The sequence below is a fragment of the Nicotiana tomentosiformis genome, chromosome 9 (assembly GCF_000390325.3).
Source record: "Nicotiana tomentosiformis chromosome 9, ASM39032v3, whole genome shotgun sequence".
Lineage (NCBI taxonomy): Eukaryota > Viridiplantae > Streptophyta > Magnoliopsida > Solanales > Solanaceae > Nicotiana > Nicotiana tomentosiformis.
In genome coordinates this window covers 62,238,155-62,265,187 of record NC_090820.1, presented here as the reverse complement: position 1 = coordinate 62,265,187, position 27,033 = coordinate 62,238,155, and the positions used below count along the sequence as shown (strand labels likewise).

The 27,033-nt window shown below is 39.9% G+C and overlaps 1 protein-coding gene, 1 long non-coding RNA gene and 1 pseudogene across 2 annotated transcripts; all 3 read left to right on the top strand.

Moving 5' to 3' along the window:
- The first annotated feature begins 5,600 nt into the window (after positions 1–5,600).
- On the top strand, positions 5,601–16,359 carry LOC138891408 (uncharacterized). The gene is made up of 4 exons (XM_070184983.1): positions 5,601–5,658; positions 9,702–9,757; positions 11,517–11,579; positions 15,442–16,359. Exons 1-4 carry the CDS (start codon positions 5,601–5,603, stop codon positions 16,192–16,194), a joined length of 930 nt encoding a protein of 309 aa, XP_070041084.1. The 3' UTR covers positions 16,195–16,359.
- LOC104102197 (uncharacterized) lies at positions 16,208–26,639 on the top strand (annotated as a pseudogene).
- On the top strand, positions 17,669–17,949 carry LOC138899381 (uncharacterized). Its single transcript, XR_011410864.1, has 2 exons — positions 17,669–17,876; positions 17,909–17,949. It is a non-coding gene; the product is annotated as an uncharacterized lncRNA (long non-coding RNA).
- Positions 26,640–27,033: the final 394 nt, after the last annotated feature.

The following is a 27,033-nucleotide window of genomic DNA, read 5'->3' as shown; positions in this document are numbered from 1 at the left end:
GGGCTCACTATGTATTGAAGATATGGTTACCTTCCTTATTTCCTTTGTCATGACATCAAGCTGTACCTGCACAGATGTGTTAGCGTCAACATGGTGAACACTAGTTGTTCTTCTTCTTTCAGCAACTTTAGGGGGCCACTGATTTCCACCCTCAGACAACTCATCTAGAATTGTGACTATCTCTTCTGGAGTCATTTCATATATGGACCTCCAACTGCATTGCCTAATGTTCTGCGTGTTGTTGGTGTCAATCCATCCCAAAAATCCTGGTGTTACATCCAGAGTTCTATTCAACTATGCTGACATTTACATACTATATCTTTGAACCTCTCCCAAGCTTCAAACACAGTTTTAGTCTCGTTCTGACAGAAGTTATGAATTTCCCTTCTAAACTTGCCCGTCTTAGCTGATGAGAAATATTTGTCAAGAAATTTTCTGGTCATCTCATCCCATGTTCTAATCGATCCATTAGGCAAGCTTCGAAGCCAATGCTTTGCATCGTCTTTGAGGGTGAAGGGGAATGCCATTAAGTAAACTGCATCTTGTGATACACCATTATATTGAAAGGTGTTCATAACCTCCTCAAAGTCCATCAGATGATTATTTGGATCTTCGTTCATCTTTCCTCTAAAGACATAAATGTTTTGAAGAGTTTGGAGCAACCCTTGCTTCAGCTCAAAATTATTAGTTACAACTGGAGGTGGTCTCACACTCGATAAGCCTTGGTTGTAGACTAGTCTAGCATAATCTCCAAGTGGTCTCCCAGCACCGATAGCTATATTTCTGATTTGGTCTGTAGCCACAGGTCGATTATGAGCAATTCTTCGAGCCCTCTCTTCTTTATAGAAAAGTTGTGCATTTTCGAAGAGCTGTCTCCTCAGCATCTCTTGCAGCTTTTTCTCTTTGCTGGGCTGCCTCTCTTGTAGCCAAATCAACATTATCCTCGTTTCCCTCCATAACTTCTTTGGTTGAGGATTGCCCAACCTTCTTGTATTCTCGGGGAGATTTATTTCCTTCCTCAGTTGCCGCAGTTGCTTCTCAATTTCTAGTTCGTAAGGTAGCACTTCTTTCCTAGAGGATCGAGTCATGCACCAATCTAACCTGTAGCTTGCGCACAATTAAGGAACACCAAGCGTAAAAAGAGAAAAATAAAATAAAAATAAAAAATTCCTGAATTAGCACTACAAACTATTTCCAACACTATTGATTGCCAATAAATGACAACGACACCAAAATTGACAAGCGCAAACCCGGTGTATAAAATATCGTATCCACAGGGATTGGATTTAAATAGTTTTTTTGTATCTTCTAGTTTGATATCCAAGATGATCAATAATTTAGATTTGTGTGATTTAAAACTAAAATTAACTAAGAGTCTAAACTATTAGCTAATGACAATCACAACAAGAGTAAGCAAAGAAGATATCAATGGGAGAAAATAGGGGTTGATTGGATAGGTGTAAGATACTTGTTTGGGAATTAACACTAGTTGATTTACTTCAAAGGTTCAAGTGAGTCTCTCGAATTCACTCAATTATAGTTCAAACGTTCAATAGAAAATCCTATTTCGATTAAGTCTCAACCTCACAATATAAACTAAGTTAAGCTCGGTTAAAATATGCAAGAATTCGCAGTGGATTGATCCTTAGGAGAACCTATTTCGATTATTCTCCTAACTAGGTCTAAACAGTAATTTAACTATCCTTCTTCGATTACTAAGAAGAATCTATGAATTCAACCAACAAGATAATACAAAAAAAACATCACTAGTTACGCCTCTTTCTATTACATAAATATGTGAATATATATGCAACAATTAAAACACCCAAAATGATTCAATACATAAACATTAGAGTTAATATCCACAAACAATTCTCAAAACACCAAATCCATCAATCCCTAAAGAATAATTACTCCATAGATATGGAGAAATTCATCACAATTAAGTTTAAGTTAAAAGAAAATATAAAACAATCCAAACCCTTGTCTTGAGTGAGGATTGAAGGATGAAATCCGTATGCCCTTCCTTCTCCCACTTTTACTTAGCCTCCTTAGGTCTAAATTATGTCAAAAGTGCCAAAAATACCATTTTTCCATGTATATATACCAAGTAGGGTCGGACCCAAACAAACACACCTTCTCCTTCACGAAATAGGTCTTTTCCCAGACAAGACGTGCGCAGCCGCGCACTTAGGGAGGTTCTCGCGCATTAGGCCGTGTACTTTGCATAGTGCGCTGCGTCATATACGCGCCCATCTCGATTCTTCGTTTCTCTCTTTGAATGCACGAGTGCCCGTTAATGCCCGAACTTGATCCCAACTAAGTCCTTGGGCTTTTACTCAGACTTAAAAGCTCCAAAATAGCGTGAATTCATTCCATAATATCTACATAGCTCGGAATCACCCCTACAAGGTATAAAATATAAAAGTAGTACAAAATACTAGCGATTAAAGATCAAACTCAATTAAAGTGAAGTTAATTAGAGTGTGAGAAGCAACTAAAACACACAATTATAGCCTATCATCAACGAGCAGGTTCCGAATGAGTTTTGGGTGCCAAAACAAAAATATTTCACTTATGGTTTGTGTCTCGGAGGTTCCGAATGAGTTTTGGGTGCTAAAACATTTATTTTCTTATTGCTGTTTTTATTTTTCTGGTCCCTGAAATTTTCATATTTATTTTAAAATTTCAAAACATCATATCTTTCTCATTTTAAGGCCATATTGGGTGATTCAGGAGGCTATCTTGGGTGTAATCTCGCAAGGATTATGTTGGGATTATCAAACATGAGTTTTTGAATCATCTAGGACCAGATTAGGGCTAAAATAGCTTCTAGGTTTTTACTTGTTTTGGAATTTAGTTACTTTTTCTCACAAGGTTTTGGAGTTCGCTTTTGGGCGATTTTGGAGGGAATTTTCACTACTTGAATTGCGGTAAATATTTTTTACTCGGGTTTGTTATTATTTCATGATTCCAATCTCGATTTTAGTATTTGATTAATGATTTGAATTGGAGAAATTCGGGATTTTAGTTCTAGGAAACTTCCCATCTTTCTTTCTTAGCGTGTGGCTTTGACTCAACTTTAAGTGTATATCTTTGATTTCCTTCCATCCACTCGTATATTATGTTGAGCACTCGGTATTAGTTGTGCATCGACGGATTATGATTTCATGGATGAGGTGTGAGATGTGTTCTCTTTGTTATGAAGATAGGCCAGTCTGAAGGACTTGAGGCTAGTTTTAGACTGCAGCTGGGGCTCATGGTTTAAGTTCTGTTAGTATGTGCATTTGGACTTATATGTCAGGTAGCGTATCTAGGAGTGGGATTGATGGCTCAGTGACTGGTTGGATAACTATATGATGAGTGTTATGGGACTGAGGACTATGCTTAGGTGTTGTGGATGTGACGAGAAGAATTTTGCTTGTGATGAGAAAGGACTATGGATGCTTCATTTCTGTCTTGATGTGTTGTACAATCTCGAGTTATGAGCGTGTTGGGGGATATTTCATATCCATTTGTAGAATGAATTAGATTTATATGTCTTATTGACGAGTTTAGACTCAGGAAGATTAAGTGATTGCATTGTGGTTGTGAACATGAAAGAGCGTAGAGAGATGCCAGTTTGAGACTAAGCAGGTGGATTATCTCCTGCGGGGTGGTCTACAGATGTGTGATCCTTGTGATGTTTCTGTGAAGAGTTTTCTTCCTACCAGTGGGATGCGTACATGCTACAATTTGAGTTCGGATCGCTTGAGGAAGTTCGCACAACTGTCGCGAGGATAGATATGCGCTTAGCAGATGATTTGAGGTATTCTATAGCTGGTGCTACATGAGCTTATGAAGGATTTAGTCGAATTACAGTGCGGGATTATGACAGTTATCGAGTAAAGGTATTGTGGGTTATCGGATGTTATGTTCTATGGCTTCGAGCCAAGTGGGGGAGTCTACTATCGACGATCAGATTACATGGTCATGTGTAATATTAGTTTTGGTCTGAGGCATACTTGTAGATCGGGTATAACTTGAAGAGCTTGATTTCATGGATGACTCGAGTAAGGAAATTTCTAGATGCATGATGTATTACACTTTATGGATATATGGAAATCTTGGAGTGATCCCAGTTTGTTATCTTTTGTGGACGTATTGTGCAAGGAGAATGGATTCTCTTGGTTGCTTAAAGGTGGGGGTTAATTATTTTGGTGTTTGCGTGGTAGTGGGGCACAAGTCCTTTGGCTCGTTTTGGCGGTGCATTGGAAATTAGAGCAAAGTGGATAACTCTCGAGAGGTTTCTAATGAGTTCAAGATTCATAAGTGGTATTTGAAGGTTTCCCAAAATTGTATATGGCTAAGATCTGAGATTGCATTAGATAGTGCTAAGACTTGTGGTATTTATGTATCATTAGTGATTCTACATTTTAGTATCAAAGAGGTTAAAGAAACAACCTCAAATTCACAGAAGGCCTCTTCAGAATGGGCAGTCTGGTTGTTGTACTATTGGGTGCTTAAGATGGGATATAATGGCTAATGGGTCTTAAGAGGATGTGGTTTTATACTAAGATCTATTTTGGTGAGATTGGGTTAAGGATTAGTGTATTGGAAAGGAGAAGTGTTAACTTGAAGGCATGTTGAGAGGGGCGGGAAGAAATAGGTTAGCTTGGTAGTGGTTTGGATCGGCATAGTAATAGAAGTGATATGTTCCTTTGGTGGTGAGACTCTACATATGTTTTGTGGCAATACTCTTGGGCTTGTGATTTTCTCTTGGATGGGGGTCAAGTGGAAGGTTTCTAGATAATGGAATGTGTATCCTTCTTGTGATTCAAGGTTGATTATGGGATTCTCGTGTTTTCATATGATGGCATGATAAATACAGTGCGGTGTGTAGGATTGATGTTTACATGTACGAGGCTGCCATTTTTGAAGGGAAGGTCATGAGTTCTAGATAGCATGGACGATTTCAAATGCTTAGAAGAATGCTGACACTATCTAGTATCACCTAATAAGGGTGTGTATTTTACAAGGCGCACTATGTTTTGACTTGCGGATGTTTGACTAGTATTAGGGTAATTGCCTGGTTGATCGACTGCTGATGTTTAGATTTTACTATATGGCACAGACAAATTATAGAAGTATTTCTCGTGAGATAATTGTGTATGAGGGATGTGTCAGTCATTTGAGTGCAGGAGTTGGGATCGGACATGGAAATTCTTGTATTCTAGGTATTTGAAGACTATGAGGGTTCTTAGAGGCAGGTTGTTCCTTTTGCGGACGATGGAGGTATGTTAAGAGGTTGACAACTGATTGTATGTGTTATGGATAGGTTATTGTGGACTTCTCGGAGGTTATCTACCTATTTCGGGAGGATCATAATTGATTTGGAGGCCACTGATAGGCCTAATGAGAATGTGTATTCTACATCGGCTCAGATTTGTTTACTCAGCACAACTAGTGTTGAGGGGTGTGTCATCCGATAGAGTTGATCTTATTCATATTATGATATGTTCCATGTGTTACTCTCCTATGCTACAATAGGTTGTGAGACTATTGACTATTTACTCACATAATGCGGTTCATTTTGGGCCTTGTTGTGGAATTCGAGTGAGATGGCTCTTGGGGTGTTGAATGGTCGATTGCACCTTAGTTATGGTCTTCTTGTTTGTGGTATGTTTTGCTATCCGTTTCTTTATGGTTATGGTTATGGTCATTCACTCCGTGTGCTTGTTGTTGATATGCATATTTGTTGATTATGAGCACCATGACTCGAGGTATTCCATGAGGACCAGTGTTTGGATTGGGTCATGCATTGCATCAGAGTTATGTTGGGATATGATCCTTTGTGCTTATTTTGTGAGTTTGTTTTCTCATTTGTGTGATGAGTTCATAGCATTGCGCTTTGTGGTGGTATCTGTTGAGCTTGTGGGATGGTTCTCTCAATCGATTCACTTTCCATCATTGGGTACATTCGGGTTGTTGCTTGTTTAGTGCACAGATTGCATGGTATGTGGCTCGAGGTAGTGCTGGTGTGATGTATCAGTTGAGAAGCTTGTTCTAGGTGAGATGAGGCTATTTGACCTGGAATGGGTGCTATCGAATTTGATTAAGGTATGTAATGAAGAAGTTGAGCCTTGGCGTAACTGGTAAAATTACTGCCATGTGACCAGGAGGTCATGGGTTCGAGCCGTGGAAATAGCCTCTTACAGAAATGTAGGGTAAGGCTGCATACAATAGACCTTTGTAGTTTGGCCCTTCCCCGGACCCCCCACATAGCGGGAGCTTAGTGAACCAGGATGCTTTTTATGTTTGGAAGAATAACGTCATTTGTCAGCTCAAAATTTGGCTATAGTTCTTGGCGAGCGAGACAGCTCCACGACTTGTTTATCTGATGAATGGTTATGACTTTCTACCTGTTTCTTTCATTCTTGGCAGTGTACGAAGGTTCAAAATAAGGTTTTTATTTGAGATGAGGTATGTTGCCAGTACCAGGTTTAGTAATGAGTAGCTATTGTGGTTAGAAGGTATTACTATGAGTACATGAGTTATGTGGTATATCATGTAAATTATTGAAGTATGTGAAACGCATCTTATTCGAATTACCAAAATATACAAGAGAGGTGCTCACTGTGATTTTTGGCCTCCCATCGGCCCTTTGACAAGTCGCGCCATGAGCGCTCAGCATATGAGGAGGTCGAAACTAGATCACGTACTCAGTTCTTGAGATTGGGCACTGCGCCGGGCATCCAGGGAATCGCTGCATCACAAAAGGGGAATATTGGTGAGAAAAGAAATGAAAGAACAAAATAATAGGAGATAACAACAGAATTACACTTACGCTTCATGTTCCACTCCTCGAAAAAAGGTATCTTTTCGGTCGGGATCAGGTCCGAAGTCCTCACTCGAACGAACCGGCCCATCCAGCCTCGATCATTATCCTTGTCTATACTCGAGAACAAAGCCTTGGTATCTCGACATTAGAGTTTTATTAACCCTCATCGAAAAAGGCGAGGACGGTATAACCGGACAAGATGATCGAGGGTGAAAGGCATCCCCTTGATTTTACTCCCAAAATAGCGAATCAAAATAATGATCCGCCAAAAGGAAGGATGTATTTGACCTAGGGTTATTAAGTATTTACGACAAAAATCTATGATAACAGGGTCGAGGGGGCCTAACGTGAAAGGGTAAGTATACACGCTTAAAACCCCTCTCACGTGAGTAGTAATATCCTCTTCAGGAGACGACACTACCACCTCTTTGTTCTCCCAGTTAGAATCTCTTTTTATCCGCTCGATGTGCTCCCGGGTTATCGAACAAATATATCTCAATACGGGCTCACATCGGCCAGGAATTGGTGAACCTTTATCAAGTTTGAAATCGGAGAAAAGAACACACGCCGCCGGAACGCACTCCTCAGGATGAGGATCCACCGGTGTTTTATCGGCGGCGGTTTGGGAAGAAGAAGCTTTTTTTTTTGGGGGGGCGGTTTTGGATGTCTTCACCATTTTGGATTTAAAGAAGGTGACACAGATTTGGTAATTTGGAAGAAGAATTTTGCAAAGAGGAATCACAGATTTGCATATAAACTCAGAGAATACAAAAAAGAAATTGGGAAATTTGGAAGGTTGAAGATGTAAAAGTGATAAATGATTAAAGGCAGGGTTATTTATAGGTTTAAGCAATGACGGTTCAGTATCAGCGGTGGCCGACCACCGTCTGACATGCATTAAATACCTTGAAAGACTAAATCGACAGAACAACTGTCACATGCGTCATGGTCGAGCCCAATGTAAATGTCACCTTATTATCCGATCGAGCCGTTGAAAAATCATATCGTTTCTCACCATATTCTTCCTGAGAAACGAGGGGACTATCTGTATACGGTCGAAATAGATTTCGGCCTTCGTATGATTGATCGAGTTCAAAACATAATCGATCGAAGTAAGACTTCGAGAAGGGTTCCAAAGATAGTACAAACAAGCTTCGAGTCCGCGGGGCAGATCAATGTCGAGCTCGATATTATTATCAAGCTCGAATCCAAATCGAACTATGATGCAAAGTAAAAGTGTCGAGCTTATGATCCAGAGACCGACCAACATTGACCCCGAATCAATTCAAGGGTCCGAGTCAGAATCGAGCTCAAGCCATGATCGAGAGCTCGAGTCAAGACCGAAAAACTCGAGTCAATATCGAGCTCATAGACAAGAGCCGTTACAATCCCACTAGAGGAGAGAATCTTGTCAGGAATTATGGGAAAGCTGATTTATCATGGGTCTCCCACTACATATTTTTTTATATCTAAAGTAAGATCCCTCTGCTATAAAGGTCATGGTTATCATTTCTGTAGAGCCAAGTTTTTGTTAACATTGTAATTCAAGCACCATATTCTCTTATAGTGAAGAGTTGTTCTTTCAAGCATCTTAATTTGATTCCACTTGCTTAGTCCTAAAATTCATCTTCTTTATAACTTTGTCTATTTTACATCTTTTGCAATCTATACTTGATATTTCTATTTATCCTTACGATTTGTATTAAGCTACACCACATATCTTTAGAACTACGTACAAATTCAACTCTATTCGTTTTTCGGGTAAACAGAAATAAACTCGTATGGTCCAAAAATGTAGACAGACCATATGATGGAGTCATTTATCAAATTCCTTCGGAAGAACGGGTGTCTGGATTAATTAAGTCAACAGAAGTACTTTCACCCGACAGCGAGACCAAAAAGGGAAGAAAGAAAAAGCGCTCGCTAGGTGTTTTAGGATCTTCTCGGACTGGGATGAAAGGAAAACATAAATATTCCATTTGCATGAAAGTGGAGACAAAAAACATATATGCAAAGAGTTATTATCGAATTCAGAATAATTTTTTAAAAGAATTAGTTTATTGTTATTCTTGTATTTGTTTGTGCTGCTATTGCAGAACTTTATTTAATTTATATTATTATTGCTCTTGTTGCTCTGTCATGCTTGTAATAAACTCTATCATTTATCAAATGTAGTTGTATTATTTATAATTGTATTTTTAACCTTTTGTTTAGTATCAACCCCTCCACTTCCAACCAAGAGGTTGTGAGTTCGAGTCACCCCAATAGCAAGGTGGGGAGTTCCTGAAGGAAGGGAACCGAGGGTCTATCGGAAACAGTCTCTCTACCCTAGGGTCGGGGTAAGGTCTGCATACACACTACCCTCCCCAAACCCCACTAGTGGATTGTACTGAGTTGTTGTTGTTTAGTATCAACCCCCACTACAAAAAAAAAATAACATTTAGCGATAAAATTTAGCGACAAGTGATACTCCGTAGCTACATAACGACGGATTAGCGATAAATTTTGTAGTTTGTCGTCAAATAAGCTACAAAAAGAATTCGTATCAAATATAGCAACGGAATAGCGACAAAAACTTAAATTCGTCGCTAAAATTGGCGCTAAAAATTAGCGCCTTTATTTTACCTACAAAATTAGCGACGAAAATGGGACGACAAAAATTATTAAACCCTAGCGACGGATTTAACGTTAAAACATCCGTCGCTGCATTCATTTTACTTATCAAGACATTCCAAAGTTGATTGCGACAAAATTTGCCGTCGCTAGTTTTTTAAAAATAAAATTTCATTAGTTATTTTTAGGGACGAAAATTCGGTCCGTCGCTAAAATTTTCGTCCTAAAGATAAAATTACCTTAGTTAAAAGGCATTGCAAAAATTAAGGCAACACACCCACTTTCTCTCCTCTCTATCAGACTCCTTCACTCCTCTTCAACAATGTGAGATTTTTCCTTCAAATACAAAAAATTGGGCATGGATCTAGGGTTAATGTCTGAAAAATAGAAGTTAACTTTTGAAATTGTAAGATTTTTGTTGCATAACTCTGAAATTCGAAGTCGTATGTTGCTGCTCCGCAAGATTCTTAGGCGAAAGAGTAAGCTTCTTTGTGATTTCATTCTTGTCTTGTAGATCTGGGCGACAATCATTATTCAACTTTTCTAAAATTGAAGTCAGAAAAAAACAGAATGTAAAGAGAATAAATGATATGATGGAGAAGTGCATCTGTAGTGAGAGGTTCAATTTTCTGTAGTAGAACATTTTATAAGGTTATCTTTGAAATTAGTTCAAGTGGTGCTGGAGAAAGCCACAACAAGAAGCTTTCAATTAAGATGATTTGGTCCTGTTTTTCTGGCTATTTCTAGTTTTTCTGTTGAAAAAAAAGAATTTTTAATATTTAGAAACTCTATTTCCAATTCTGTTTTAGAACTTTTAAGACCACGAGTTGTAAAGTTTTCTGGGAGATGCTCTGTTATACTTGTTGATTTCCAATTCTTTGTTCCGGCCATTTTTCTATTTTTACCTCAGATAATTTGGCCTTTTCCTGTTTTAAAGTTTGAACCTTTTTATTCGTCATCAGTCTTAGTTTGTTTGTCAATTGTAGTGATTAGTCGTTTTAAAAGATGTCTTTTGTTCTTGATTTGGCTCTGCTTTTCAACTTTTAACAACTTTTGCAACTATGCATAATTTAATCTAACAAGTGTCTGCTACTACTTTATGGTAGACGACGTTTGAGCTCTAGAAATGGAGAAAGGAAAGGTGAATACATATTCTTCAGATACAGTTAGTGGGGAGGGACTATATTTTGGGGTTGGTGGAAGTCTGAATATAATCCAACTAAAATGACTTAGCTTGCAAGGTGAATCTAGCGAATAGTCTCATGAGCTCGTATGGATTGAGGAAGTTAAACGGGGAAGAAGTGTTTAGGTAAACTCACAAAGACGAACCGTTAGTTCTGGGGTGTGCTTCTATGTATTTGATCGACCCATAGTATCTTCTTAATTAGTAGTAAAATTAACATGTAAAAGCCTTTAGCTTTCCTTCCATCGCTGGACATATAAATATTATTTTTAGTTGATAATTAGAGTTTGGTGGCTTATTTGTAAATAACATAGCTGGTTTGAACTTAATGTATTGATCCAAAGCAGCAATTTACAGTGTCAAAGTATATCTGATGTCACATAGAGATTTCAGGACATCTTAAGAAGATAAGAGACACAGTTTATGAAAAACAGGAACTAAGTTTAAGAAAATTTAGTATTTTTCCATTATGTTCATCCAGATTTTTTTACACTTTATCTGCTTACATATATGGAAAAAAGGATCATATTAAAAGTACAAAAGCTGTTATATATATTGCAACTCCATTTTTATTTTAGTGAATCTTGATGAGATGGGCAGCACCCCTTTTTTAGGGTAAGGAGCCTTGAAAGTGGAGGGTACTTTTTTCGTAACAATTATTGGAGCATGTATTTTTTTTGGATAAACAGGCTAGCATACGGTATTGTGTGTATCATAAGGTTTAATGAAAAATTGTATGTATCCTAAGGTATCAATTCATTTTCTTTATCTTGTTGATCTACATGAAATTGTTAGCTATGTTAAGCTTCCTAGTTAACATCGTTGATTAAGTGGTTCTATGAACTTCTTAATTTTTCAAAGAAGTTTGACTATATCATGTATACTTTTTCTTCCATGCAGATTAGTTTGACCTTGAACATATCAGCAGATTTACAATCATTGTTCACGTGGAATACTAAGCAGGTTTTCTGTCTACCTTAATTGCACAATAACTTGGATTTTACTCTTTAATCCCTATTACTTGGATCTGATTTTCTTCTATGTGAGTACATATGAATGTCTGGATCTCTGGGTGTGTATACATCTTATGTTCCACTAAGCTAATCTCTAGGACATAATATATGTACACTTGTCATCCCTGGTCTAATATCATTGAAGTTTGCTAGAGTGTAGAGGAGAGGTGGCCATATGGATGTTGATGCCACAACTAACACTCTGAAATTTAGGACGTGGAAATTGGAAACATAATGTTATATAGAAATTTACCAGGCTATTAGTTACCTATAGTAATATCAGATAGTAAATTCTATGCCTTCTTGTACAACTTGATGAAGTTTGGCCAATAGTTAATTATTGAAATAGAACAATTTTATGCATTATACAACTTCACAACAGAAATCTCACGATTTTTCCATTGCCAACAGAGAAAGCAGACTAATTTAGCCAACAACGCATATAGATCACATGGAATGTTAGTCGTAAATACACACATTGTTTACTTAATTGCATATAGTCGCTTCTCTCGTTAGTTACGTCCCCCCTCTTTTCTCCAGTTAGTTACGTTATCTAATCATTTTTGACTTATGTAATACTCAATATATATCATTTCATTTGTCTATTTAAGGTTCTTATTTTGGTCAAAGAAAGGAACTGAGTATTCCAAGATTTGTTTTCATTCCAAGATTGGGGTGTTAGTAATTCTCAACTTATTATGATGTCAACTTGTTATTCATTTTAGAAAGTATTCTGATGTCTTATTAAATAAAGAACTCTAAGGTCTTGTTTATTTTAATATTAAATAGGAACATGGACAATCTAGAGCGTGATTGGATGTACAAAAGGTTGGATGGCCAAGGGGGTATTAATTCAAGTTTCATAACCGACGTGAACAAGTTTCTCCAGTTTGCTTGTTCTCAGCGCAATCGCATAAGTGGTGACAATGTTAGATGTCCATGTAAAAAATGTCACAACATTAAATACATGGATGTTGAAACTGTTAAATTGCACCTTCATCAGTATGGATTTGTTGAGAACTATTTTCTTTAGAAGTATCAAGGAGAAAAAAATGTGACCGGTGAGATGTCTTCTAGTGGTGATTTGCATGGTGGCGCTCAACCTGAATCGGGATATGAGTATCCATATCGACAAATGGTCTTGAATGCAGCTGGACCCAATTTTGGCCATGGTTTGAGCTGGCAGTCTTATAATAATACTGAACCTGAGTCGTCTTATTCTTATAAACCTTCAATGGCGGCGAAGCCTAATCCTTCAATGGAGGAGAAGCCTAATCCTTCAATGGAGGAGGAGCCAAATCTTGAGTGCCAAAGGTTTTATGATTTGCTACAGGCTGCTGATGTAAAATTATACCCTGGTTCTTCCCTCTCTCAACTCACAGTAGTTTTCAGGATGCTAAATATTAAAATGGAGAATACTTTATCACAAAGAGGTTATAACCAAATGATGCAATTGTTGAAAAAGGCTTTACCAGAAGATAACACAGTGCTTGATAACTATTATGAGACCAAGAAGCTAGTGCGTAGCTTGGGTTTGCCAGTTGAAAAGATTGATTGTTGTAATTCTGGATGTATGTTGTATTGGGGTGAGGATGAGGACCTCACATCTTGCAAGTTTTGTGGTCACCAGAGGTACAAACGTCGTGTCGGTTCTCGTAAGAGGAAATTAATCCCTTACAAAAAAATGTATTATTTTCCTTTGATTCCTAGATTGCGGAGATTATATGCATCTAATGCTACAACCGCTGATATGAGATGGCATCATGAGCACATACAAGAGGAGGGTGTAATGCGTCATCCATCAGACTCTAAGGCTTGGAAGAACTTCAACGAAACTCATCCCTTTTTTGCTGCTGAACCAAGAAATGTGAGGATTATGTACTGATGGTTTTTAGCTCTTTGGTCATTCAGGAAGGAAATACTCTTCATGGCCAGTGATTGTCACTCCATACAATTTGCCTCCAGGGATGTGTATGAAAGAATCGTACATGTTCTTAACTGTCATTGTTCCGGGGCCAAACAACCCTAAACAAAAAATTGATGTTTATCTATAACCTTTATAAATGAATTGACCTTGTTGTGGGAGACGGGTGTAGAAGCATTTGATATATCAAAAAAATAAAATTTTCAATTAAGGGCCGCTTTGATGTGGACAATTAATGACTTTACAGCATATTCTATGTTATCTGGATGGAGTACTGCCGGTAACCTAGCATGTCCTTATTGTATGGAGGAATCACAATCCTTTAGATTACGTCATGATGGGAAAACAACTTGGTTTGACAGTCATAGAATGTTTCTTGACCAAAATCATCCGTTTAAGAGAGATCGTAAAAACTTTCGTAAAGGTCAGACTGTAAGAAGGCTACAACCACCCCTTAGAACAAGAGAGGAAATCTTGAACCAAATTTGTGAGTTGGGACTGAGGAAAGTAACTGAGCTAGATGCACAAGAAGATAATGAGAGAATTTCTAGGTCTTGTGGATGGAAAACGACAAGCATCTTTTGGGATTTGCCTTATTGGAGCTCTAACATGATCCGACATAATCTCGATGTCATGCATATTGAGAAGAATGTCTTTGATAATGTATTTAACACAGTTCTTAATGTTGATGGCAAAACAAAAGACAATCCAAAGGCACGTGAAGATATGGTAAACTATTGTCATCGACCGCAATTGGCAAAGAATCCTATTGATGGAAGCTATCCCAAAGCTGCATATACAATAGAGAAGAATTAAAAAATTATCTTGTTCAATTGGTTGGAAATGTGAAGTTTCCAAATGGGTATGTTTCGAATTTGAGTCGATGCCTAGACACAGACAAGTATAAATTATTTGGTATGAAAAGTCATGATTGCCATGTGTTCATGCAACGACTAATGCCTATTGCCTTTCGTGAGCTACTTCCTAGTAACGTGTGGCAAGCACTTACGGAATTGAGCTTATATTTTAAGGATCTCACCTCGACTGTTCTTCGAGTGGTGGACATGGAGAGATTAGAGGCAGACATCCCATAGATCTTGTGTAAGTTAGAGCGTATATTTCCTCATGGATTCTTTAACTCAATGGAACATGTGCGTGTACACCTGCCATATGAAGCAAGGATTGCTCGACCTGTACAATATAGATGGATGTATCTTTTTGAGAGGTTATGAACTTTTTATGCTCTTATTATGACAAGTATTCTACACATGACTTTATGAATTTAATTGTCTATCCATTTACTTGTATAAGTACCTTCGAACTCATAAAAAAATGATAGGGAATAACGCTAGTGTCGAGGGTTCAATTTGTGAAGCATACTTGATGATGGAATCAACACAATTATTTTCTCATTATTTTGAACCTTATGTCATGACACGTAATCATAATGTGGCCCGTAATGATGATGGTGGTGTTATGGAAGATCTTGAAGGAAATTTATCAATATTCACCCATCCAGGCCGACTATGGGGAGAAGGAAAAAATAGAAGTTTGTCCCTCGAAGAAATCAAGGCAGCCCAAACTTATATTCTACTAAATTGTGTAGAGGTTGAGCCGTTTGTAAGGTATCATTATTTAATAATAATAAATATATCCATATATTTTGAGTTTGTATTTAACTTATTTTGTTGCAATGAAGTATGTACATACAACGGTTGTAAGAAGAATTGACCAATCTATCTCAGGATCAAATAAATGAGTCTCGAAACGTGTTTTGCTATATGGTTCAAGGAATATGTAAGACTATAAAAATCATTATCTTTTAAGCAATTATTTACTTGAATTGGCTTGTTATATTTAACTAAGTCTTATATATTTTTTGAAATAGGTTCGATGCAACCACATTGAGAACCAATTCTTGCGTAGTCTTGCTCATGGACCATTAATAAGTGCAAAATGTTATCCTGTGTATTTTATTAATGGATACAAATTTCACACGGAATACCATGGTAGTGCAAGATCAACAATTAATAGTGGAGTTTGTATCTCGGATCCAAATATTGGTGACTATTATGGACGGATACAAGAGATTATACAAGTGGAATACCGCGAAGAACCTTTAAAGCAAACTGTGTTATTCAAGTGTGAATGGTTTGATCCAACTGTGAATGTTGGTGTCAAGGAGCATAATAAATACAAATTAGTCGATGTGAACCATCGCCGTCGTTTTAGAAAGTACGAACCTTTTATTCTTGCGATGCAAGCAACTCAAGTGTGTTATGTGCCTTATCCTAGCACGAAAAAGGACAATGATGATTGGGTAGCTGTTTTGAAAGTTAAACTTCCGGATGTTATTGAACTTCTTGATGAGGCAATAACATCAATTCCAGAACCGAATTTTCCATTCCAAGTTGAAGAAGTTGAAGTCCATTTGATAGATATGAATTTCATCACTAATGAGAATATAATCTTACATGATCCAAATGGGGATGTAATTGAAATGGTTGAACCCATTGATGATGGATTATTGATAGAGTATCAAGAGTTCGAAGAAGAATCTTCAGAAGACGAGTATGAAACCGAGGATGAAAATGAGGAGGATGATGAGGAAGAATTTGAAGAAGAAACAAATGATGACTAGTGTGTTGATAAAAATGCACTACTATATTTTTATTGAGTTTTGTTTTTCTAGTAATCTGTGTGGTATGTTATAAGTCATGTATCTATTTTGTAGTATAATCTATAGAGAATCATATCGAATACCACGTTTATAGTAATCTAAATGGTATAGTACTCTTCTAGCTTACGTTGTGTTGTGCCTCTTTTTACATTAGTCTGACTCTTTTTTTGTAGCAGTAGAATAATGTTTACTATGAACTTAATAGTGTTAAATGATTAATTTATCTAAATTCAGAATTAATTAGATCCAAGATCGTTGTATTTTGGTCTAAAGAAATTATCAAATTCAACAATTCAATGAGTAGTTCAAGCATTGGATAGTGCAGGTTTGTTTTATATTGTATTATGTCTCTTTGTATCAATTTAATAGTGTTTTTCTGATATTGTCTTTAGCAAAACATTTTATTTGAAGCTTCATATGACATATGTTATTTAGATATGCATTGTTTCATATCCTTCTTTTATTTATTTATTTTGTAGATATGCCTCGAGGTAGAAGTCGCGGTAGCGCAGGTCGTGTAGGTAAATCTTCAGTTAGGGGTAATGTTGCTACTCGTGAAAATATGCCTACTGTTCCCATTCCCACAATTAGTCCTCAATAAGGTGGTACGAGTTCCTCAGGTGGACCAGGTCACATCAATCAAGTTCAAAAATTAGGTCCTAGTAGTACGCTACCTATTCAAACATCAGGCCATGGTAGTACCCCAACTATTAATTTGGAATCATCTCCAAATACCCCTAATCAAAGCAACACAATAGGCGAGGGTACATCTTCTCAGAGCAACATAATAGGCGAAACTGAGTGTAGCAGTACCCGCGGGCCGCGGACACTTCTTACTATTTCTCATACAGGGTTAGTCCATACTTGTACTATTAATTTTGGTATATTTTTATTAATATATGCCTTTAAATAATGTCTTCTAATTTGTTCAGGTTATAGCCTTCATATGAATGCTCTGAGTGTATAACTAAGTGTTTCAAGCATGAACATGATCTTAATGGAGTCAACTGGAAAAGCATCTCAGATGAGATAAATTTTTTTATTTTGGAGAATTCAAGGTATAATCCATCACAATTGGATTTAGAAAGTATATTAACTTTTATATGTAACTTATTAATGTTATTACCTTATAAAATTATTTCAGAAGACATTCTACTGGGATTCTTCAATTGATAGTGCGGTGTGGGTTCAATGGGAGCATAGGGCAGCAAAAAGATACAGTGATTTTGTTAGCAAACTAAAATCAAATGGGGTGCAACGGGACTCTATTCCAAAGGATGTGTGGGAAAGTTGGTTGAGACTTTGAAAATATCCTAAGTGTGTTGAAAAGTCAGAAATAAATGCTAAAAATCATTGTGCTGGGAGCGGAGTTGCCACTGGGACTCACACAGGTGGCTCTATTAGTATTGGGGAGTATCGCAAGAGACTTGTAAGTGTATATGAAATATATGATTCAGTTCTTACACTGTTTTGAGTGTCCAAGCTTATTCCTTGTTGATAGCTGTTGTGAAATTGATTGAAGTTAGCTGATTTGAGTTTGAATATTGACCTTGTAAAGTGAGTGTGTAAAAATATATTGACCTTGTTGCCTGGTGAATTAGTTTTGAACTTGCTGCTTTTTAGTCTGTAAGATATTTGGGTATGTATTTAGTATGTAAAATATCTAGTCTGTAAGATATTTAGTCTGTAAAATATATTGAATCGGTTTGCCCATAAGATATTTGGGTATGTATGCTATTGGAAAGCATTGGTTAAAGTATCATAAGCATCCAGGCTTTGCTATATGGACACTGGAATTTGCTATACCAAGCCTGCCTGTGTATACCTTGCCGACTGAGAATTTGCTATACCACGACCACAATGTATAGTGTCCAGTTTTTCATAGTGTCTCTTAGAGTCTGGCAGCCTATTTCTTCTATGGTGTTGAACTAAACTATTATAGAAGTATGGTGATGTATGTGGGGTAGCATAAGAGGTTCACTACGGTGACATATTGGTGGAGATAATTCAGTTGTCTAGTCAGTTTGAGTCCAGTTAGTAATACTTAAAAGTTAGCCCAGTAAGAGATTGAGTAATAAAATGTGAAGCTTCTGCTCTTCAACCAGATTGAGAATTGAACTGAATTACATTCCTAGGTTATTCTGGAGACTGCCCTTTTGTTGTACTCTTTTTTCATTGACTTAGCTTATTTGGTTTTCCATCTATGAAGTAGTAAAATGGCACTTCAGTAACATTCAGCCAAATAATCGGCATTCCAATGAGCAGGACATGGTTTTCTGCAGCCATATGACACTTTTATATTAATCCTTCTGGTGTCTAATATCTATTCATCATATACTTCTACCTTTCGTGGTAGCCAAATTTGTACTCAAGAGATCATAGGTTCTTTATTGTACATGTCAATTCTTTTGTCTTGTTGGAGGGTAGAATGTAATTCCTAAACTAGGCAGACAGACAGGCTGTTGTATTTTAGGCAATAATTCCAGTTGAAGATATGCTATTCAGTTTTGGCTGTAGACATTTGACAAGGGAAATTGAAGTCAAGACGCTTCAATCAGAACATATCTTACTCATGGCATTCCCTGTAGCTATTGTTATGAAGGTCCTGAGAGCATGTGGTAGAAGCATATTAGATAGTTTCGCCATCCACTATGGTAGAAACGTTTGATGAAGCAAAGCTTCTTTGTTACTGAACTTTTTTTTTTTTTTTTACTTTCGTTGCTTTCCTTATTACCTATGTTTGTCTTAATACGTAGGCTCAACTATCTTAACGCCTTTATATTCAGAGAAGTTAGTTTCATTGAACTATGACAGCTTTAATTAACATTAAATAGTGATAATTTTATGCACTAGATATTGACACTGTGGAAGAAAAATTGGTACTTGTTACTGCAGAATGAAACAACACGGGAGTTGTTTGGTTCCAAGGAGGATTCCATGTTCCATTAGTTATGCTTTTTATCAAGAATGAGTCAGTTTCTATCCAAAGTCTATTAAAACTAAGCTGAGAACAATAACGTAATGCCTCCAGTAATGACAGTGCTTCTTCCGCTATGTTCGTTGCCAATCTTCTTAATTAAATAAATTTTGTATAGGCTGTTAAAAAGGGTCGAGATCCAACACCAAGTGAGTTGCATTTGCACGTCCATACTGTCATGGGCGGCTTTCCAACCATGCCCCATGACCCCTTGGACGCGCCCCGTGGCGTCCTGGCCAGCCTCCCAACGCCCGTCGCCACGGTCGGCCCCGTGGTCTCGGCAGCTCCAAGTGACAAGCGCGCATATGCCTCTGTCGCCCCACCGATAGCCATCGCCAGTGCCCAGCCAACAGCGCCGCGCGCGCAGACAATGCCGCGCGCGCAGACCCTGATGCTAAAGACAAAGTTGCTGCCAATGGACTTGTTGCTGCTTTGTAGAAGACTAAGTCCTTTTCATTGTAAATATAGAGTAGTTTTGCTGTATTTTCTTTAAGTGTGATTTTCCAGCTTTCATAGGTCTAGTCATGTAACTTTGGTTTATTTTTTTTAAGCATTATTAAGGGGGACCAAGCAATCAAAACTTTCAAGCAAGCAAATAATTCTCTGTACTGGTGTCTCTCCCCCCCGACACCGTCTTGTTTTCTGTAATAGCTTTCATTCAATGCAATCAAGCTTTCTTTCATTCTCAATTCTCTTTTCTGCTCTCTTTCAATTGCTCATGACATTGGTTTTCCCGTACGGCACTGACAATCTAGTCTAGCGTACGGAGGGGACCTCAGTTGGCGGACAGCAACCGTACTGACATCGGTTGCTTAGCCTTACGTCGCCCTTCCAAGGAACTTCAGGAAGGCGCCGCGTAACAGTTGGTATCAGAGCCTAGGCTCGACATCGGACGAGGGATTACGTTACAATTACCACCATTTCTGACCATGGTGAATTACGGGGATCGCATCGCGACCCTTGAGGGAACGATTGACTCATTACGGCCCATCGTGGAAACGGTGGCCGATCTAAAGACCAGCCTAGTGCAAAGGTTGGACGACCTGGACCGCAGATTCATCCAGGCCGAAGTTGACATAGAAAACATCAGTCGCGACTCTGAAGGAGACCGACAAACAGCAGCCACAGAGGCAGCTGAAATATTTGGTAAATTTGAGGCCCTACAGCAGGAGCGTGCCGAGGATTTAGCCAACAGGGAACAAGAGGCAGACAGGGTGACTGCCATGCAACAAACCATAGACAACTTGACAGGCCAGCTCAATGTTGTCAATGCTGCTTTACAAAGCCTACTTCGAGGAGGCGGAAACCAGTTTGGGGGTGGTGTGAACCTCGCCCCCATGGCACAAAAGCTGAAAATTCCTGAGCCAAAGCCATACAGTGGAGCTCGGAATGCCAAAGAAGTGGAAAACTTCATTTTCGACATCGAGCAATACTTCGATGCCGTGGGAAGCCTAGAAGAAGCCAAGAAAGTAGCAACCGCTGCCATGTGTCTTCAGGGCGATGCCAAACTCTAGTGGCGAGTGAAGTACGAAGCCATCAAGGCTGGTGAAGATGCCCTCGAGACATGGGCGGAACTGAAGGCAGCCATACGCCTACAGTTCTTCCCCGAAAATGTTGAGTACAATGCTAGGAGAAAGTTGCGGGAGCTCCGCCAGACCAAATCAGTGCGAGATTACGTGCGGGAGTTCTCCGCGCTCATGCTGAACATCCGTGACATGGGGGACAAAGACAAACTCTTCACCTTCATGGAAGGGTTGAAGCCCTATGCCCGGATGGAGTTGCAAAGACAAAGGGTAGACACGTTGCCTAAGGCAATCCAAGCAGCAGAGTGCCTTGGGGATTACCAAGTGGAAGCCCGGAAGGATAGGCCCCAATAGCCTGTCCGAGGAGGATACAAAGGGGGCCAACCAAACACTGGTGGCCCTAGCAGAAGTGGAGGAGACCGGAGTGCACCCAAATCCAAGGCTCCCTCTTCTGGCAGTACTAGTGCTGCATCTAACAACAATGATCGGGGGAGGAAGCCCCCCTCAGGATGTCGTCATTGCGGCGGACCACATTTGAATAATGATTGTCCACAGGCACAGATGAACGCCCATCAATCTTTTGAAGATGGGACGGATGACGACGACGATGATGCGGACCAGACTGAGCCAGTAGGTGCATTCAATGCAATTGTTGGCTCCATTTCTGAGCCCTTAGCGGGAACCAGTGCCGGTATCCGCAAGAAAAAGGACCCCTGTCCAATTGCCAGGAAAGGAAATAAGAAGGCGAATTTGAGGACTCCTCCTCATCAGGAGAGGACCCTAATGTTCGTTGACATGAAGGTAAATGGTAAGCCCATTCGGGCAATGATAGACACGGGTGCCACCCACAACTACTTAGCCGCGACTCAGGTGGAGCGTCTTGGATTAGTTGTAGGAAAGGGCAAAGGCCGTGTGAAGGCTATTAACTCACCACCTCAACCAGTGGGTGGAATAGCCAAAGAAGTACCAGTGAAGCTTGGCCCGTATGAAGGAAAGTTCAACCTGCGTGTAGTGATCATAGATGACTTTGAGTTAATAGTGGGGTTGGAATTCCTGAGACAGACCAATACCATGCCCGCACCGTATGCAGACATGCTACTGATGATGGGGGAAAATGGGGCCAAGCCCTGCATTATTCCGTGCATTCCCATGAAGATGGCAGCCGAGAACATCTCGGCCTTGCAGTTGAAAAAAGGGATATAAAGACATGAACCCACGTTCCTGGCTACCCTCTGCATGGAAGAAATAGAACGCTCCTCGGGTCCCATTCCTGCACCCGTGAAGGAGTTACTTCTGGAATTCGAAGACATCATGCCACAAGACATGCCAAAGCGTCTTCCGCCTAGGCGAACTGTGGACCATGAGATTGAGTTGGTGCCGGGTGCGAAGCCACCTGCCCGGGCGCCATACAGAATGTCACAACCCGAACTCACCGAGCTTCGGAGACAATTGACGGAAATGCTAGACACAGGGATCATTGTGCCCTCCAAGTCCCCATACGGGTCCCCTGTGCTATTCCAAAAGAAACATGATGGTAGTTTACGACTCTGCGTGGATTACCGGGCTCTAAACAAAATCACCGTGAAAAACAAGTACCCTATTCCGCTAATGGCAGACTTGTTTGATAGACTGGGTGGTGCGACGGTATTCACCAAGATAGACCTGAGGACAGGTTATTGGCAAGTTCGGATTGCAGATGGCGATGAGCACAAGACGACCTGTGTGACAAGATATGGGTCGTACGACTTCCTGGTGATGCCCTTTGGCCTGACTAACGCGCCAGCCACATTTTGCACCCTGATGAACCAAGTCTTTCGGGAATACATTGATGAATTTGTCGTGGTTTATTTGGATGATATTGTGGTATATAGCCAGACTCTAGAAGAACATCTGGAACATTTGCGGAAGGTCCTAGCCCGATTGCGGGAGCACGAATTATATGCGAAGCTATCCAAGTGCTCCTTTGCTCAGAAACAAATTGACTTCCTCGGACATGTCATCGAGGAAGGAAGGATCAAGATGGACCAGCAGAAGATTCATGCCATTACAGAATGGCCGCCTCCTAAGGATATACATGCATTGAGGTCATTCCTTGGCCTATGCAATTTCTATCGGCGATTTGTGAAAGGTTACTCTCTCATTGCAGTGCCGCTAACAGAACTTCTCAAGAAGGCCACCCAGTGGGATTGGGGCCCTAAGAGGGCAGAGGCCTTCGATGCATTGAAGATGGCTATGTCTAGTAGCCCAGTCTTGGCCCTCCCTGACTTGGCCAAGCCATTCGAAGTGGAAACGGATGCCTCCGACTATGCACTTGGTGGAGTATTGCTACAAGAAGGGCATCCCGTAGCGTACGAGAGCCGGAAACTGAAGGATGCAGAGCGGCGCTATGCCGCCCATGAGAAAGAGTTATTGGCTGTCGTTCATTGCTTACGCCTTTGGAGGCATTATCTACTGGGAACCCCATTCGTGGTCAAGACAGACAACACAGCCGTTAGCCATTTTATGACCCAGCCAAAGTTGAATGGACGACAGGCTAGGTGGCAGGAACTCCTAGCAGAATTTCACTTCAACCTGGAGTACCGAAGTGGAAAGACCAATCATGTTGCTGATGCACTCAGTCGGAGGGCCGATCTAGCATCGATATGTGTACTCGCCGCCCTAAAGGGAAGCGAAGTAACCACCACCATCAAAGACCAGATACAGGATCTACTCATCAAGGATCCTGCTGCACAGTATTTGGTTGATTTGGTAGGACAGGGCAAGACTCGCCAGTTCTACACCGAAGATGGGTTCCTGAAGGTGAAAGGGAACCGACTTTATGTTCCTAAAGGAGGAGATCTGCGACGGACTCTTCTTGCAGAATGCCACGATACTTTGTGGGCCGGTCATCCCGGCGAGGAACGCACCATGGCATTACTTCGCCGTGCATATTATTGGCCTCAAATGGTCGATGACGTCGCTCAGTATGTGAAGACTTGTCTAGTATGCCAAAAAGATAAGTCAGACCGCTTGACGCAGGCAGGGCTCTTGGAACCACTAGCTGTACCAAAAAGACCTTGGGAAAGCGTTTCCCTGGACTTCATCACCGGATTGCCCAAGGTCGGAGATCTCACAACTATCTTGGTTGTGGTGGATCGGTTTTCCAAGTATGCTACCTTTATAGCAGCCCCACAATATATATCAGCAGAAGATACAGCTCGACTATTCTTCTCTCATGTCGTCAAATATTGGGGCTTACCTAAAGACATTGTTAGTGATCGCGACTCACGCTTCACTAGCAATTTTTGGACCCAACTCTTTAAGTGCCTCGGGTCAAAATTGAGTCATAGCTCAAGTTTTCATCCGCAATCTGATGGCCAGACGGAGCGATTCAATGGCATGCTAGAGGAATACCTCCGGCACTTTGTGACCGGATCGCAGAAGAATTGGGTGAAGCTTATGGATGTTGCTCAACTGTGTTTCAATTCACAAAAGAGCTCAAGTACCAACAAAAGCGCTTTTGAAATTGTTACCGGACAGCAACCGCTACTCCCACACACAGTGAATGCACCAAACATGTCAAAATCTCCTCGGGCTGCTAGCTTCTCTAAAGAATGGAAGCAAAATTTGGAGATAGTGCGGAGCTATCTTGTCAAAGCCCAAAAGCGGATGAAGAGGCATGCTCATCAGAATCGCCGCTTTGTGGAATATTAGGTGGGAGACAAAGTGATGGTCAAAATCCCAAAGCGGTACTTGTTTGCAGGGGTCCATGACCCTCGCCTATTGCAAAAATATATTGGACCCTTGTCCATTGAAAGGCGCATTGGGAAAGTTGCATACCGGGTGGATACCCCAGCTTGGTGGAAAATCCATCCTGTTTTCCATGTCAGTCTCCTGAAACCTTTTCGGGAAGATATGGAGGATCCTTCACGAAGCCAACTCACAATACCAAGTATTCGAGGCCCCAATTCAACCGGGAAAAGGCGTGCTGAAGCTATTCTTGATGATCGAGTGATTCACGCCTCAAGAAAAGATCACCAGGAGTTCTTGGTAAAATGGCAGGGATGTGATGCAGAGGAGAATACTTGGGAGAGGGGAACAAACCTCAAAGCCTACAAGAGCCTGATTGATGATTACCTTGCAAGGAAGGCGCCGAGGACGTCGCCAACTCAGGTGGGGGAGAATGTCATGGGCGGCTTTCCAACCATGCCCCATGACCCCTTGGACGCGCCCCGTGGCGTCCTGGCCAGCCTCCCAACGCCCGTCGCCACGGTCGGCCCCGTGGTCTCGGCAGCTCCAAGTGACAAGCGCGCAAGTGCCTCTGTCGCCCCACCGATAGCCATCGCCAGTGCCCAGCCACAGGCAGAAGCCAACAGCGCCGCGCGCGCAGACCCTGATGCTAAAGACAAAGTTGCTGCCAATGGACTTGTTGCTGCTTTGTAGAAGACTAAGTCCTTTTCATTGTAAATATAGAGTAGTTTTGCTGTATTTTCTTTAAGTGTGATTTTCCAGCTTTCATAGGTCTAGTCATGTAACTTTGGTTTTTTTTTTTAAGCATTATTAAGGGGGACCAAGCAATCAAAACTTTCAAGCAAGCAAACAATTCTCTGTACTGGTGTCTCTCCCCCCGACACCGTCTTGTTTTCTGTAATAGCTTTCATTCAATGCAATCAAGCTTTCTTTCATTCTCAATTCTCTTTTCTGCTCTTTTTCAATTGCTCATGACATTGGTTTTCCCGTATGGCACTGACAATTTAGTCTAGCGTACGGAGGGGATCTCAGTTGGCGGACAGCAACCGTACTGACATCGGTTGCTTAGCCTTACGTCGCCCTTCCAAGGAACTTCAGGAAGGCGCCGCGTAACATTACCATGTGAAAGATTGGTACTTGTTACTGCAGAATGAAACCACACGGGAGTTGTTTGGTTCCAAGGAGGATTCCATGTTCCATTAGTTATGCTTTTTATCAAGAATGAGTCAGTTTCTATCCAAAGTCTATTAAAACTAAGCTGAGAACAATAACGTAATGCCTCCAGTAATGACAGTGCTTCTTCCGCTATGTTCGTTGCCAATCTTCTTAATTAAATAACTTTTGTATAGGCTGTTAAAAAGGGTCGAGATCCAACACCAAGTGAGTTGCATTTGCACGTCCATACACATGGTAATGATGGAAAATCTTTTATTGCTGAGAAATCCCGAATCGTATATGTAAGATAACTTTTTAAATAGTTTTATTGGCTTTACTTTCATATATTTTTTTATTTTGTAAATTGAATACTCAATATTCTTTAGTCTTTCTATTTCACTAATTATTAACTCTTCTACAGGAAAAATATCAGGAGATATTACAACAACAAACACAGACTCAATCTGATATTGATGAGTGTAAAGCATATTATCAAGTTGCGGGAGGAGAAAAGAAAAGAAGAGTATATGGTCTTGGATCTCAAGCAAAATGCTACTACGGGCCAAATCTTCATGACTCTTTTGGATCTGATGCTACATCATCAGCAACACCTCCAAATGCTCAATCAACACCGACAGGGAATCTGGATGAGTTAGTGATGTGATTAATTCCTGCACTGACAGATCATATAATTCTTGTAATCGTTGAGCGGGTACAGGAATTAGTTTCCTTACCCTCACATCAGCCAAATACTGATCTTACCAACCACCCATTAGATGTGGTACCTACAGTCCCTACATCTTCTACTGCTGCTAATATTGATGAGGTTCATGCATTGGGTTCTGATGATGACCGTAACTCTCCAGCCTCGCATAGTTAGCCTATTTTTGTTTGGACTTTATTGTTGGTCCTTGTGGATTTTTTGTACTTAATGATACCGTTATAGGCATTATGCTATATATTTTGGATCTTGTTGAATGTATTGTTAATTTATATTAATATCAGTAACTTTTTATGAAGTGTATTTAATAGCTTTTATGTAATATGCTTGAACATAGTATGTTTAAAATAATAAATAAAAAGCATTTTAAAAAAGTAGCAATATATTAAAAATAAATTAGCGACGAATACTTTCCGTAGCTAAAATTATCGCGTAAAATTAAATATTGTGACGAATTGGTGACAAAAGATTTTTGTTGCAAAAAGCAGGGAGAATTAACTATAATACGACTAGCGACAGATGATTTTGTCGCTATTAAGAACAAACGACGAATTTTGTTATATATTGTAGTGACAAAAGTCATCAAAATAGCGACAGAAACAACCAATATAGCGACAGTTATATCCATCGCTAAATTTTGCTACAGATATATTCCGTCGCTAATCCGTCGCTAAACTACTGTAGCGACAGAAAAT